Source organism: Rhineura floridana, chromosome 16, assembly GCF_030035675.1.
Source record: "Rhineura floridana isolate rRhiFlo1 chromosome 16, rRhiFlo1.hap2, whole genome shotgun sequence".
Classification (NCBI taxonomy): domain Eukaryota; kingdom Metazoa; phylum Chordata; class Lepidosauria; order Squamata; family Rhineuridae; genus Rhineura; species Rhineura floridana.
The window spans coordinates 33,726,920-33,743,851 of NC_084495.1; the positions used below are offsets into that span (position 1 = coordinate 33,726,920).

General features: G+C 44.8%; 1 protein-coding gene across 1 annotated transcript; it reads right to left on the bottom strand.

Moving 5' to 3' along the window:
* Positions 1-759: 759 nt before the first annotated feature.
* Positions 760-14,208, bottom strand: LOC133371521 (coagulation factor IX-like). The gene is made up of 8 exons (XM_061599060.1): positions 14,177-14,208; positions 9,850-10,054; positions 8,651-8,675; positions 7,744-7,857; positions 5,531-5,659; positions 4,312-4,487; positions 3,129-3,243; positions 760-1,878 (listed from the first exon to the last, which is right to left on the bottom strand). Exons 1-8 carry the CDS (start codon positions 14,206-14,208, stop codon positions 1,331-1,333), a joined length of 1,344 nt encoding a protein of 447 aa, XP_061455044.1. The 3' UTR covers positions 760-1,330.
* Between the last annotated feature and the right edge of the window lie 2,724 nt (positions 14,209-16,932).

Sequence of the window (16,932 nt, forward strand, 5' to 3'; positions counted from 1 at the left end):
TCACTCAGTTCATAGGAACGTCTGCTTCTTAGCCCAATCTCGTTCAGGGACACTTTTCTTATACAAATAGAAAAAGCCTGCCCTAAACCTTTTTAAGGAGTCAGGACACTGCAACAATGTCTTAGCTTGAGTAGTCATGTTTTTGTACTGCTGTGTAGGAACAAAGAATCCTGTGTAATCTGCAAACTGATTTATGAAACACTTGAAGCTGAAATTCCACATTAAACATAGTGGAGAAAAACACACCTGAATCTGAATCCAGTGGGGTTAGCCAGGACAACAGTGTTTTTTTTCCCCATACTGTTAATTTATTTGTGGGTTTATTACACTTCATTACAATACACATAAGAAATGCACTGAGTGCTGATTGCATTTTAATGTATTTGCCGTGCTAAGTTTCCAGAGTACTTTACAATGCTATACAGACATACCCCGCTTTAACATACACAATTGGACCGGAGCGTGTATGTAAAGTGAAAATGTACTTAAAGTGAAGCAATTATCTATGCATGTACTGCACCGCAATTGCCACTAGATGGCAGCGGCGTCATGCCATTAAGTGTCCGTAATTGCGAAGCGCGCGTACGTTAAGCGGGATATGGAGGCGTATGGAGCATGCACGTTATAGCGAGGCGACGTTAAGTGAAGCGACATTAAGCGGGGTATGCCTGTACTTTCTGTTGCGTGTGTGCGTGTATAGATCATACAAGGATGGAATCCAAGAGCCGTTTAGAACGGGAATAAGATAGGCCAGGCAAGTTTCTTGTAAGAGTCTTTACTAGGCAAAGACATTAGACACAGTTCTCTCTTCACAGAAGCCTTCCCCCACACTCTGAGACACAGCAAGATGTCCCTTATCTACTTCCCAGCCAGCTTCTGACCTTGGCAAAACTGGCCCTCTGTTCTTTCAGCTTAACCCTTCTGCTTCAGGTTTCACTCTCTCTGCTAAAAACCCTGTCTGTGAGTCTCACAGCATGCTTCACTGACCAACACTTTCTGCTCACAACAACCCTGTGAGGTAGGTACTTTTAGAAGCAAGCTGAAGCCGATGTGGCTTGCTGAGGGCCTCACAGCAAAGATACTGAATATTGGCCTCACCAAGCCAAGCCATCCAAGCCCTCTACCCATTGGTCTCTACTACGTTTAATTCCCCTTACTCTTCTAAATAGCAATTCCTATGTGAACAGTTTTCAATTATGTGTTGTGTTTTGTTTAATTTTATGAATCTATTTCAGAACAGACATTGCAGTTATTATATTCCCTCTCCCTTACACCACCATCAGATGGCCCCTGGGCAATTTATAGGAATTGCACGCATCTTCCCTGTGGCTTAATTATGATACGTAACAGCGCTTTCTATCCACTTGATGTAGTTTGAAAGTTTGGTCTGGAAGCTAAGGGTCAAGTCCACATCACACTGCTCCCCACAGCTGGTTACCGCTGTCAGGAACGAGGTGCCTTTCATGTCTATGGCATAGGGGCCACCACTGTCTCCCTGGTGTGTTTCCATAGCTGTGTCCAGGGGGGCAGCACAGAACATGTTTGGCAAGATGCTGGATCTATTATTCATGAGACAAGTGGCCTGGTCAACCTGGTGCACCTTCAGAACCTGGAGGATGTTTGCTCTTCTTCTCTGGCTCCCCAGCCTCCACCATCCACTCACTGTGCCGGATCCACGCTTCAGAAGACTGTTTGTGAATTCTTTGCCCGCGAGGCAAATCGGTGTGATGTAATGGCTGAGTTTCAGTGGTGAATCCAGCTCGAGAAGGGCAATGTCGTTGTGGTACCTGTTGCTAGAGTTGTATGTAGGGTAGGGGATTGCCTTTACAACCTGACGGAGTTGTTCAGTCCCATCAAAACCTTCCGTATTAAAGTCACCTGAGAAAAAGAGCCATTGGAGGTGTTTTTTTAAAAAAATTCTGGACATACTATCATCTGCCAACATTGAATGTGCCAGGATGTGCCAGACCCTAGGTCTAGCCAGTCCAGTGCTGAACCCGAAGCATCAGCAGCAAAAAAGGCATTTGATATTAAAAGGAAATCATGGCTGGATAAGCATCATCTAACATGGTTGGTGGGGTGGCTGCCTACCTATCAGGGATGCTGTATAGTGGATTTTGTGCATTGGCAGGGGAGGGTTAGACTAGATGGCTGAGGTACCTTCCAACTGTGTGATTCTGTACAGCTGGGGAAAAAGATACAGGAAAGGGCAATTGAGGTGATTATGGGATTGGAGCACCTTCCTTATGAGGAAAGCCTAAAGTAGCCTTCCTTAACCTGGTGCCCACCAGATACTGTTGGGATTCTCTAGCCAGCATAGCCAATGGTCAGGGATGACAGTAGTCCAAAGCATCTGGAGGTCAGCAGCTTGGGCAAGGCTGGGCTAAAGCAATTTGGATTTTTAAATTGAAAGAAAAGAGCATGGTTGGTAAAATTCTGCCTCCTGGAAGCATCTTATTGACCAAAGTAGGAAGCTGGATGCTGGATAGGGATTGAAAGTTCAAAAGCACTCATTTGACCTAACAGGCCAGGATTAATTCAAGTTTGTTCTTTGTTTGTTAGCTGCTATTTTTAACAATCTGTTTTCCCCCTTCCAAAAATATTGATATTAATATCAACATTTTCAACAGAAATATTGATAATTTAAAAGGAAATATTGATATTTTGAAAGGAAATCTCAATAAATGAAAGGAAATGTTGATAAAATTATTCTTAACATCAATATTTTAAAGGCAGGTTTGTTTCTTTGTTTTAAAAAAACAAAATCAAAATGGGCATTTGCTGTGGCCCAGAGACTAATATGAACCCTCTCACCATCCCTGCTGGATGAAACTTCTGTGAAATTTAAAAGGAAGCCACATTCCTGAACCTGATGCATCTTGACGCTGTGTGTGACTATCTAGTAGAAAGGCAAAGCACTTTGTATGTACTTAAGGGCATGGTCTTTTCTTCCAGAAGTCTAGGAGCAAACTAAGAATAGGATTGCTCAAAGTCTCTGAGAAACTTGGATCTAGCTCTCTGATTCTACCATCCCTCCTGACTTGCTCTGGCAAGCATCTTGAGATTCTAGGCAAAAAATGCAGCAAGCAGTAACTCCGGCTGCACATCAAAGTTGTCCCATTGCTTACCAGCCACAACAGTGTGAGGCCCATGCTCAAGACAGTGTGCTGCGGTGACTACCCACTTTTCACTGATGATCGTGCCTCCACACCACCCTTTCCGCTCATAGCTGAGCATATAAACCTGCGAGCAGAGAAAACTGTATGAGATCATGAGCAGCCCATATAAGTACATGTGCAATGATAGCCTAGAAGTAGTTTTGACGGCGGCTGCCCCTAGAGGGCAGCAAAGGCTGAATAGTACATCGTTGCATTGGAAAATGTATATATGAAAAATATAAGACTGCCAAAACAAAAGCCTTTAAAAACCAAAGAGAAATACAACAGCAGACACTGTGCATTTATGTAGATCTCAAGTGCCTTTACTTAAATCTATTGGGAATGAAAATCAGGAAACCTGAGCCAAAATGTTTTAGGATCCAATCCTATACAGGCTTTCCTGGGGAAAAAGCCACCAGAACATCCAAGAACCAAGAACCTATTTAATTCAGCACCCTATTTCCCACCTTAGCCAAGCAGGTAAGAACATAAGAGCCTGCTGGATCAGGCCAGCAGCCCACCTAGTCCAGCATCCTATCTTCACAGTGGCCAATTAGATGCCCATGGGAAGCCTGCCAACAGCACCTGAGTGCAAGAGCAACTCTCCCCTCCTGTGGTTTCCAGCAACTTCTATTCAGGTGCATACAGCCTCTGCCAGTGGCCAAGGTAGATGTGTCTGGGAAGCTCACCAGCAGTTCTCTCTCAAATAAATAAAAACCTAGCAGTTAGTTGGGGATAGATGGGGGAACCTCTGGTCCAAAGCTGAGATGCGGCCCTCCAGACCTCTCTATCTGGCCCTTGGAACCTCTCCCAGGCCACACACCTCACGGCCCTTTCCCCCACTCTTTTTGAGTGTGTTTGCTTGTTTGGAATGTGTGTCTGTGAGCTCTGATCATGCCTCTTGCCTGCCTAGGCAGAGAGGGATGTGTGCAAGTGTGTGTAGCAACTAGCCAACTGTACAAAAGTATGCATCGCTCTCCCCACTTTTACCACTGGTATGTGGCCCCCAGAAGGTTGCCCTGAAGGGAACACAACCCCGACGCTGAAAAAACATTCCCCACCTTTTTACTAGAAGGAATGGTCCTCATGCAAATTGTCTGATGTGGACCAGTGAGTTACCGGTTTGGCAAAACAGCTAATTCAGTGGTAGTACCTGCCATGGAACTTCCCCTTTCTTGCTGTCTGTGTTATTGACAGGGACAAGCCCTTGGTTTGGGGTTGGTCCCATGGGAACAACCCAAGGCCTATCGTTAGACGCTTCTCTGCCAGCACTGGCGTGTTCGCTGTTCACTGCCTCCGGAGCTGCAATCCTTCCGCACGGAAAGGGCACTGTGGAGAAAACACAAAATCACTTGTGCCCTGGGAAGTAGACTCTGGCCCACAACCAGGCATAACAGGCAAGTTAGTCTATCCTTGATGCCAGGTTGCTCCGGAAAGTTTATTTCCGTGCTGCTTTCCCCTGGTAAACCATGAACGTAAGAAGCTGCTTTTTGCCAAGTCGGACATTGGCTCATCTAGCTCGGTATTGTCCATGCTGATGGGCCGTGGCTCTCCAGGATTTAAGACAAGGAACATTCCCAACCCTACTGGGATATGACGACTGGGACCTTTTGCATGCAAAGTATTCTACCACTTCCCCGTCTGTTCATTGGGTTCGGCACTGTCTACACTGACCGGCAGTGGCTCTGCAGGGGACATTTCCAGGCCTACTGAGATATGCCGGGGACTGCACCTGGGGCTTTCTGAATGCAAGGCTGATGCTCTGCCGTGGAGTTATGACCCAAAGCAGCTCAGAATAACGTCAGAACAGAATCCAGCAAGTGAGGAGGAAATCCATAAGAACACATTTCACTTGGAACTTATCAGCAAGATTTGAAATAAGTGTAGATTCTGCATTACAAAAGGCCCATCAAAATGTCTCATGTTACACTATTTGGTACACCACTAAGACTGAACAATCCACTAACACTTCACACTAAAGGGTATCAATAAAAACAACATGACAAAAATCTAAATTAATAGCATCAGCCCCTGATTTAAAAAACATTTTTTTCCCTGTCTTGTCATTCGCTCTGATTTTTTCAGGCTTCCTTAGTGCTTCATGAATAGCTGGGAAAAAACCAAAGCCCTCCAGCCCCACCCCAATGCAACAGACTTGTGTACATTTTAGTATGACAATGGCAAATGGCTATTGGCTAGCACCCACTCCAACCAGATTTGCATGTTTGGCAATCAAATCCCCAAAGACTCACCTGGAAGGGAAGCCCCCTTTTATTTCAGTGGAATCCCACATCAGGTCTGGAGTCTTTATCTGCTAAGAGAGTGGGAGACTCACAGCTCAAACTTTCATAAACAGCACTCAAATCATTTACCTGTCGGCTCACAACTCTTCTGGTCATCCTTCAGTCTGTACCCAGGAGCACAGGAACAGATTGCCGTCCCTGTCAGGCCATTCTCACATATCTGCTTGCAGCCTCCATTGTTTGTCGAGCAAGTGTGGTCTGATGGGGAGTTGAAATTAAATTATATTTCAGGCAAAACTCTCCAAAATATACATTTGCAGCATGAAATGGGGCAATGAAGAAGCCCTGGCATCAGTAAAATTTCACACAGGTATGTTTATCCCATAATGACTGCAGCAGCAAGGGGAAATATTATATATCAGTGATGGTGTAACAGTTAGAGTGTTGGACTTGGAATTAGGAGACCATGGTTCAAATCCCCACTCAGCCATGTAACTGACTGGGTGAGCTTGAGCCACTCACTGTCTCTCAGGCCAATCTACCTCACAGGGCTGTTGTGAGGACAAAATGGGGAGGAGAACCATGTATGCCACCTTGAACTCCCTGAAGAAAAGGTGAGATATACAAATGTAACAAATAAGTCTGTGGTACCTTAAAGACCAACACATTTATTGTGGGATATTTTATTTTATTTAGTTATTCATAGGAACATAAGGAGCAGCCTTAAACTGGTCTATCTAGCTCAGTATTGTTTACACTGACTGGCAGCAGCTCTCCAGGGCTTCAGGCAGGGAACCTTCTCAGTCCTACCTGGAGATGCCGGGGATTGAACCTTGGACCTTCTGCATGGAAAGCAAATCCTTTACCACTGAGCTATGGCCCTTCCCAAACACTCCATTTATAGTCTGCCTTTCTTCCCAGGAGCTCAAGGCAGCCCACATGGTTCTCTTCCTTGATGTAATCCTCACAACAAGGAGGCAGAACTCGCCAATGCGGTGCCCTCCAGATGTTGCGAACTCCAGCTCCCATCAGCATCAGCCAGAATGGTGAATGGTCAAGTTTGATGGGATTTGGAATCCAGCACATTTGGAGGGTTCATGAGGTCTGGGGACCCCAATGTCAGTTTTCACAATCTTGGGTTGTCAATCAATCAGGTCTTAAACCACAGCTTACAGGTATCATAGGTTTTGGATAAAACCATCAGGACACCCCACTCCTCCTTAGCATTATTGCATCATCCAGCCCCAAAAATGGCCTTACGCTGATGTCATTGGCATAGATCCACGTACCCATTCCAGGAAGGAACCCCCCCCACCTCAACTCAAAACTCAGCTCTGAAACCCTCCAGACCAGAGCTACCTGCTACCTGCCCTGTGAGGCAGCATAGTCTTGAGAGGTTAGTTACTGGCCCCAAAATCACCCAATGAGCTTCATGGCTCTGTAGGGATTTGAAGTTGTGTCCTCCTTGTCTTAGTCCCATGCTAATTAAGTCAATATTGTTTTACTGATTTATTTTATTGCAGGTGTGGGGAACCTTTGGCCCTCCAGATGGTGTTGAACTACAATTCCTGTCATCCTTGGACAGTCCCGGAAGGACCTATTGGTTCAGGGAGCTGGTCGCTCAGATCACATTGCTTGTGTCATCTACACTGGGTACCAGTTTGCTTCAGTTCAAAGTGTTAGTCTTGACCTTCAAAGGCGTGGGGTACTTGTGCCAGACTGAGGGCCACATTCCCTTCTGAGCAACCTTCCAGGCACCACACACCAGTGGTGGGCAGAGCAAAATGGAGTGGAGTGATGCATGTACATTTTACCTTTGTATACACACATCCTTCTCTATTTTCCATTCAGGCAAGCAATAGGCATGATCCAAGTTCAAGGCAGGCAGAAACATTAAAGGAGGGCGTGAAGCAGGGCCAGGGAGGGGTGTGGCTTAGGGAGAGGAGGTGTGGTCTGGGGATAGCCCCAAGGGCTAGGTAGAAAGATGTGCACACAGCCTGGCTTTGAGGTTCCCCACCCCTCATGTAAATAGTCTGGAAATGAAATGGGTTACAAATTGCCGCCTCCTCTATGAGGCTCCATTCCACCATTGAGGCCCCTGCCTCAGGTTCCTCCTCTGCTGGGCAGGTGCCCACGACAGGGCCTTATCAATTGTGGTACCCCAAATATGAAACAGCCACCCAAGAGAAGTCCACCTTGCTGCATTGCCGTTACTTTTTAATTGCTACAGCTTCTCTTTTCTGAAAAAAAAGCCCTTCACTTGTTTTGCTTGAGATTTTTGTTGTAATACCCACTTGATCGATGGTTCTGAGTAATTGGGCATCTATTCCCTGTTAACATACCTAACTCACAGTTCTTTCCTTCATAACCAGGTGGGCACAGGCATCGGTAGCTACTGATTTGATCTTCACACCGGCCTCCATTCATACAGGGATTTGACTTGCAATCATCACAATCTTGGAAATAAATATTGCATTGTAATTGTAACTAGGAATATCCGTGAGCGATGTTGTTATTTATATATGACTCTCAATGTATTTTCCCACATAAGCAAAAAAAAAAAAAAAAATTAAAACGAAGGGCAGCGAAACAGGAGGAACTTGCCCTAGGGAGGAGCTGTACCTCAAGGTCATAGCTCAGTGGCAGAGCATTGCCTTGCATGCAGAGGGCTCCAGGTTCAATCCCTGCTAGCTCCAGATAGGGCTAGGAATGCCCTTTACCTGGAACCCCAGGGAGCTGCTCACTACCAGTCAGTGCAGACAATGCTGAGCTAGATAGACCAATGGTCTTACACAGTCTAAGGCAGCTTCCTATCTTCCTATGAAACATCTGCCCGCTGCTTAATACCAGCCATAGTTTAATGCCACATCTAAGAAGGACAACTGTGGCTAGCTTAAATGATGGTTTGTTATTTAAAACAAGCCAGGATTAAACCGTGGTTTGTGATCTGGCTGATTTTAACAAACCAGAGTTTGAACTAACCAGAATGTCTGGTTTGGATGCAAGGAGAAGCTCTGGTCAGCCTAAACCAGGGAGTGGATGCTTCAGATCTCCTTCTGGCAGTGCGCTGGAGGACAAGAGAGGGGGTCATGAGAGCGCAAGGTTTGCCAGCCTGGCTGGTCCTGTCCTGAACTATGCTGGCTGGGGTTGATGGGAGTGGTAGTCCAAAACATCTGGAGAGGGGCACCAGGGTGCTGAATGCTGCTGGAGGACGAAGGCAGCCAAAGTGAGGTAAAAGATATCACTTACCAGTGTATTTCTTCCAAAACTTGATCTACAAGAAAATAATAACAATGCTGACTTCAAATGAGAATGCAAGTAGAGAAACAATGCATATGTATATAAGCCATTTATATTACATTAGTACTGAGATCCAGATACAGCACTAATTTGTACAAGCAATTCAGCACCTTTATCCCATAGCTCCACTGGCAGTCAGATCTGAAACATGTCTAGGCAGAAATAATCAGGGCAGTATGCTCACTGGAAATCCACAGAAGAATGTGCACTTTTTGTTACAGAATACAGTTTCTACTTTCATTTAAAAAGTAAATCAAGGTTCTAGTCCTTATTGGTGCACATATATACTTAAACATGTGAGGAGTTATGTCTCCTGAAACTGTAGAAGCCATAGGAGCAGCTAAGCAAGTTCTGAAGTGACTTTAGTGTCCAACATAACTCTTTGTCCCTCCCCATGAGATTTTAAGCACACAATAATAAAACGTCAGGATACCTGATGCAAAATAACAATCACACACATTTGCTTTGCATATTGAGGTCACATAATCAAGCTTCTCTTATGTGCCTTCACCATAAGGTTCACGGGTTAGTATGACAGCAATAAATTATACAATTAAAAACAAGCAGAAGCAGCAAAATGGTTCACATACAATTATAAAAACAAGCAAACCAATTCCAAGCAAAAACAACACAGTACAGATTTTTAAAAAGAACATATGAAGTGGGTCTCACAAAAATATCTTAACTGTCAAAGGCAAGAGTAAAGAGGTGCATCTTCAGCATAAGATGGAAGCTGTATAATGAAGATGCTAGATGCACGTCTGTGGGGTGGGAGTGCCACAGTTGAGGGGCTGCTACAGAAAAATCCTCTCGTGGGCTGCTGCCCCTACCCCCAAACTTCTGAGGGTGGTGGGACTACCAAGAGTCCTTCCTCTGCCGATCTCAACACCTGAGAGGGTCTGTAAGAGGGAAGGAGGTGGTCTTTATGGTATATGGGACCTAAGTCGATTAGTGCTTTGACACCTTGGATTGAGTCTGGAAACAAAACGGAATCCAGTTTGCGTGCATGTGAATGTTTTAAAGCAGAGACATGCAGCCCTGGGAATACGTAATGGGATTTGCTTAGATCCAAATTCCCCCCAACCCACCCACTGATTAATGGAAGCACCCGATGACCTGAGTTTGAGATCTCACATTCTAGCAATTACCGTTTCCTCGTCGTTTTCAAAGACTTCTCTTGCTTCCTCGTAAACACAGACTTCCTCCATGCACTCACGCTCAAGGTTCCCTTCCCACACTTCTTCTAACAGCCCGGTATTGTGCCTTCTATAGCGGGGCAAAACAGCACTCGCCTTGTCCTGGTTAATAAAAACTTCAACATAAAAAGAAGTGAGAGGTCCGTTGAGAAGGCAACTTCATGGCATGAGTGGGGAGAAGGTGGGGGGATGGGTGGGGGATCCCTACCCCCTCCCTTGCATCACTGTTGCCACTCCCAGCCCTAACAGGAGATGCCAGGGATTGAACCTGGGAGCTTCTACATGCATCGGATGTGCTCAACCACTGAGCCATGGACCTTCCCTTCTAGTCCTCATGGTTCTGAATAAAGGACCAGAGTGGTTTAATGTTCAGTACCTGTTCCCTGGGAAATCTGGGAAATGTATCTGTGCGGGGGGAATTGGGGTCTCCTAGCAACTCTCAGCACCCTTTACAAATGACACTTCCCATGATTCATTGGGGGAAGCCATGGCTGTTCAAAGTGGAATAATAGTGGGATAAATGCATGGTGTGAATGTGGCCTTAAATAATAACATCAAGGACTGGAAAGTTAAAATCTGCCATAACATAAAACACACAATGCTCAAAAAGGAGTTAAGGTGCAAATATGAAACACAAAATGAAATATAAACATTTAATATGCATATATTGTTAAATCAACATAAAATCACTGCTAAAATACTGTATGTGTATTGAATCAATGCCCATATAAGGTAAAATACAAAAAGCAGAATATAAAAACCATAAACTTCTGCAACTATAAAAATTCAATGCTGCTGCAAGATAAGATACAAAGACAAAGTTCAGCCAAATGTATTTAGAAAAAGAGTCTTCTTCAGTGGCCTTCTGACTTATTAAGCATACACTATACATGTAACCAAAAGGGAGACAATAGTGAAGAAATTAGAAGAAGGCTAGGACTGAGGAGGGCAGCTATGAGAGAACTAGAAAAGGCCCTCAAATGCAAAGATGTATCACTGAACACTAAAGTCAGGATCATTCAGACCATGGTATTCCTGATCTCCATGTATGAGTGTGAAAGTTGGACAGTGGAAAAAGCGGATAAGCCGCCACCCTTGCTCACAGAAATAAGCTCTTTGCTCCTCTCCTCGCTTCAGACTGGTTGGAAGGGTCGGTGTCCAATCCTGGCACCCAAGGACATATGGGCTTGTTTTAGCGGATGTGTTCAGTAAGAACATAAGCAAAGCCTGCTGGATCAGGCCAAAGGCCCACCTAGTCCAGCATCCTGGGTGCCCAATGGCCAACCAAATGCCTACGGGAGAAGCCTGCAAGCAGGACCTGAACTCTCCCTGCATGCGTTTCCCAACAACTGGCATTCAGAAGCATGCTGCCTCTCACTGCGGAGACAGAGCATAGCTATTGTGGCTAGTAGGCATTGCTAGCCTTCTCCTCCACGACTTTGTCCAATCCTTTGCAATTCATCCAAGTTGGTGGCCCTCACTGCCTCTTGGGGGAGTGAATTCCATAGCTTAACCATGCGCTGTGTGAAGAAGTCCCTTCTTTTGTCTCTTCTGAGTGTGGGAGAAGCTGAGCCAGTGCAAACTGAGGCAGAAGAGCACACCGTCTCTTCTGTTCTCTGGATTTTTGAAGAAATAATTACTGAGAACTTTCATGGGCACCACAGGAGGTACTGGCGGGCATACCAGCGCCCGTGGGCACCGCATTGGCTACTCCCGCTCTACTAATGTAAACTTAGCAGCTAAGCACAGTGCACTGTGGGGCACTGAATAAATGAGAAGCTGCATAACAGCAGATGTATCACCTAAAATTTCCATTAAATCATGTTTCTCACTTGTCCAGAACAGAACTCACTGTGCAAAATGCTGACAGTACAACAGCATCCCGAATGCAATCATTGGAATTCAAAAAAAAAAATATTGCTTGACTGTGTTTCTTTTTGAAAACAGTAACATTTATATATATGTAATGTGACTGCGGTATGGATGCCAGGAAGCTAGCCCTTTCATGCTGCCCTTTTACACCCAGCTCCCTCCCATTGACTTCAGAGAAGCTATGAGAAATGGTGCCTCCATTGGGGCTATGATGCCCCATTCCACAGCAGGGCAGAAGCTGGGACCAGAAAGATGAAGAAGAGAAAATGATGACAAGGAAATGTCTCTTTCCTGCTTTCGGTGAGCTATGTTCTGTAAAACCACAACGCTTTTCTCTCCCATTCTCTCTCTTTTTCGCCACAGCGCATGACTGAAGGGTTAGCTGTCAACTTTCTCCCCCTCTTCTTTCAAAGATTCCCCTGTATGACAGCAAGGGTATTTTGGGATGCAATGCAATGAATAGGAAGGGCTTTCAGGATCTCTCTTGTTGCAAATTGGCAGGTCTTCTTTACTACCCTTTGTTTACAGCCGACTCAAGGAGAGCAGTGCTCAAGCTACTGACATATTCAGATAAGGCAAACATTTTACTTTCTGTTTATTATAGCTGTAGGGAGTGGGAGGAGGGAGGGGAGTCTGTGTGTAGATGCAGGGTGATGATGGGAATAGCAGGCCTCATTCGCATGTTGCGTTGAGTCATAGTAGTCTTCCAGGGACTCAGGGTGGTCTTAGACCCCTTACTTTTTCAGGAGCAGGGTCCCAGCAGGGTCCCTATGTCTCCAGCATTCTGTGAGCCAATGAGTATGAAAGGAGAGTGCGTTAGCCAATAAGAAGAGTCTTCTAACACGCTGCCTTGTCCTTTCCTGCTGATATGGAGCCAATCAAAGGAGGTGAGTGAGCCACTGAGAAGACTCTTTTCAGCAGCTAACACTCTGCATTAACAAGGAACTCATTCTCAACCCAGCAGGGAAAAGGAGAGGAGAGGACGTGGCTGTGACTATCATGAAGCGACCTTGCACTTCTGAATTTGTCACAACACTACTGGTCATAGTTAATGGCTTACCACATGGGTGGGAAACCTAAGACCTGGGGCCCCACAAAACAGGGATGGGATCCATTGGCCAGTGCTGTTTCAAAAGCATTCCATCTACCTAACAGGCTGGCATCGATTCAAGCTTGTTCTGTATCCACCAGCCGCTGCTTTTACAGATCCGTGGGTGGTGGTTGTTGTTGCTCGGAAAAAAATATCAATATTAATATCATAATTTAAAATAAAATATCGATACTTTGAAGGAAATATTGATACTTCCTTTAAAATATATCACTATTGTGAAGGAAATATCGATAATATTCTTACAATCAATGTTTTAGAGGTGGATTTTTTTTTAAAGTCCATTTTTGTAAATAGCCGCAGAAATTCACTTCATTAAAATCCGATCTTCAGTGATTGAAAATAAACGAATTAATGGAAAATTCCAAATCTGAACTGGGCGGAATTCTAACACATCCTTGCATGTGGCCCTCCAACCCTCTCTATGTGGCTCTCAGAACTCTGCCCAGGCCATACGCCCCTCTCCCTAGGCCACACCCCCTCGCTGCCCTGCTATTCCCAGAGTGATTTAACAATCAATCCCTCTTTCCAGGGAACTCTGGGAACTGTAGCCTGTGAGTGGAACAGGGGGCTTCTAGCAATTCTCAGGACCTTTTGCAAACTACAGCTTCCAGGGTTCTTTCTGGAGAGGCATGGCCATTAAAGGTATAATAATGCTTTCTATGTATGCTGCAAATGGGGCCTCAGATGGACCAATGGATCTGAGATCATGTAGAAAGACAGCGTTCTGCATTCCTAAAAGGAGTGTGTGCAGGCGTGCGTGTGTATCTGTGTGGAGAAAATATATTACACAGCTGGGGCCACCCCTGTGGCTCAAAACCAGAAGTGTTTGCTGTTATTCAGACTTAACCCACTGGGGTTGAAAAGTGCCAAGGGAATGGTCCTGTGGTACAGCAAATCAATAATATAAACTCCCTGCGCTTTCTGAGCCAAGAATAAACACCAGCTGCGTGGGATAGAGGAGGATGCCTCTTTCTGTCAAGCAAGGGGCACCCTTTGGCACAGGTTAAGTGATTATAGGTCAATGAAGGCTAGATCAGGATTGACTTTGATCGCTGATTCCTTAAAAAAAAAAATCCTTCCCATTGTTATGAGATTAGCGCTGAGCCTTCTGTCAAGTTTGACGTGTCCGTATTTGGAAACAATAATCCTGAGCTACATTTGGATAAGGCGAGAAGGATGGAAATGGATTTTTATCGAACAGATAAAAATAGGGATATGTTGGCAGCACCTGAATATTCATACCAAGGATTATGGTTTCTCTTCCACCCCATCCCCAGAGCCCTCTCCTTCCATTACCAACTGCTGAAGTCGCTCCCCAACGCCTCCATATTGTATTCCTTTATTGTCTCGTAGCTGGACCTGCACTATCTTAGAAGCCATGAATGTTCCCTGTTCCCCCACCTCCACCTCCTCTGGTTAAAGAAATGCTATGAAAATGTGGAATGGCCACTTCCAGATAGGGATGGGGGAGAAATTCAATTCAGTTTGCATTTCAAGGCAAATTTACCCAGAGCATATTTTGAGCAGTGGAAGCTGGTGGCTTCATGTCAGTCGGGCAGTGGAATCCGCTCTGGATTTTAGCCTGAATTTTCAAGGAGCTGTCCTTGAGCTGTTTCAAGGAGCTGGGACCTTCTGGATCAGCTCCTTGAAAGTTCAGACTAAAACCTGGAGCGGGTTCCACTGCACCACTGACATGGAGCCACCGTGCTGCCACTGTTTTTAACAGTGTGTGTGTGGCAGCCTGCAAAGGAGAGGAGGGGAAGGGGGCGTTCCATTGTCTTGGAGGGTATAAAAATGTAGACATCAGTGCCATGTGGCAGAGCCCCATCAAACATCATGGGAAACTGACTTCCTGTACGTTTGCTTACTTTTTGCTGCAAGCCTGTGTCCTCAATTTCTTCAGGACCCCCGGCCCAGTGGACCCCAAAATTCCTTGTCAGTTTAAGAGGTAAGGAGCTCTATTTTTATTAGGATGGCTGGCTGGTAGAGTTGGATTAAGATGTGACATGCTTTTACTGCTGCTGTTATTGCTGGCATATTATATATATGTTTTCAGTTTGTTTTTATATGTTGTCAGCTGCTGTTGGAAGATATATTTTGAACAGGAGCACCGTAGCTCATAGGTAGAGTATCTGCCTTGTGTGCAGAAGGTCCTAAATTCAGTCCCTGGTGTGCCCAAGGAGGGCTAGGAAATTCTCCTGCCTGAAACCCAGGAGAGCTGCTGCCGGTCAGTGTCGACAGCACTGAGCTAGACAGATCATTGGTCTGCATCAGTATAAGGCAGATTCCTATGTTCCTATGATGTCTGAAAACACCGAGTGATGTCCAACAGAAGTCACATCCTGAGTAGATGCACCAAATGGGTCTACTCTGAGTACGACTTAGGTTGGAATCACCGGTTGAAAATGCACTCCTCCACAACCATTTGAAGCAGAGCAGTCAGAAGAGGACTCTTCCCTGTGATTTTGGTGCTTAACAAACCTTGTGAAATCATTGTACAATTCCATCTTGGGAAGTGCCACTATTCACACGTGAGTCAGGGGGAGGGGAATATGTACATAATTCTAGGTAAGACTGGAGGATTTGGCTAATAGCCAATAGCCAAATGGCTAATAGCCACAATGGCTGTGTTCTACCTCCACTGCCAGTATGCCCCTGAATGTCAGTGGCTGGGAATCCCAAGTGGGGAGAGTGCCGTTCTTGCACTCAGGTCCTGCTTATGGGCTTCCCATTGGGGCATCTGGTTGACCACTGTGAGAACAGGAAGCTTGACTAGATGGGCCACTGGCCTGATCCAGCAACTGGGCTCTTCTGATGTTCTTATGCTTTAGTGTGCAGTCTCCTTTAAAAGAAATAATAAAACATCAGTGGATGCCCTCAGAAAAATTAGGGTGAGTATTTATTGAACATTGTCCCATTGTAGTTTTAAAAGAGTTATGAGTATGCTGCACCTCGTCTGGCTTAGAGTGCTTTAAAAAAAATCAAAAGATATACAGAACATTGTTTTTATGTATGGTGTGTAGCAGCAGACTTCATCTTGTTACCCAGATGATTTATTAGTTCCTAAAACAGGAGAATTTAAATTGCTCTGCCTTACTCACATCGTTTGATTTTGGACAACCACTGAGTCTTTTAAATATTCTGTTATAACACAGGCTTGAAGTGTCGTAATGAAAAATAGGTAATAATGAGATGAACGGCGTACTTGTGCTGCAATCTTATTAACTACAACCCCCTTCCCCAAGCCACTTTTTTTTTCATTTCTGAGCAAAAGGAGGAATTTCAGAATAGTTGTAAGATTGTTTTTAGTCTGGGTAGTTTCTGCCCAGGGGTGGGGCGGGGAGTGATGTGGAAGCATGCAATGTTCTTGCCTTTTAAACTTTTCAGGAAGATTGGATGGTCAACATAAACTGTGCCCTGTGTGTGCATGTCTTCATTCCTTACCCTCAAACCTCTGTCTAATCTGCAAAGGGTAGATTTCATAAGTGTGAGGGGAGGGCATAGCTTAGTGGTAAAGCTCATGTTTTGCATGCAAGAACTCCCAGGTCCAAACCTCCTCGTCTCTAAGTAGAGAGGAGGGAGAAATTTGGTTCAGTTTGCATCAAAGACACACTTTCCAACTCAATATGCCAACTGAAACACAGCCATCCTTCAAAATTCGCACGTATCCAAATTTTGCAATGCAGTTTGTCAACCAAGTAATGTTTACAACACTACAAATATTAGAAGGAAATGTGTATAAAAATGAATATATTGGTGAATATAATATGAAATGTATTATATTAGGAGAAATTGCTTACAATAAAGTGGACATTAGTCAAAACTGCATGCAAAATTGTATTTATCAGGAGAAATGTTTCACTAAAATGCTCTGCCCTAGCGCATGGGCCACTTCTGCTAAGGAGGTGTGAGCTAATGCATTCCCTCTGCATGGAAGCAAAACCACCCTTACAACACACCTACAATGCCTGGGAGCCTCTCCGTGAAAATTAGTTTGCTGCTCAATCATAAAACATACTGGATATGCCAAGTAATTAATCTGTACAGCAAAG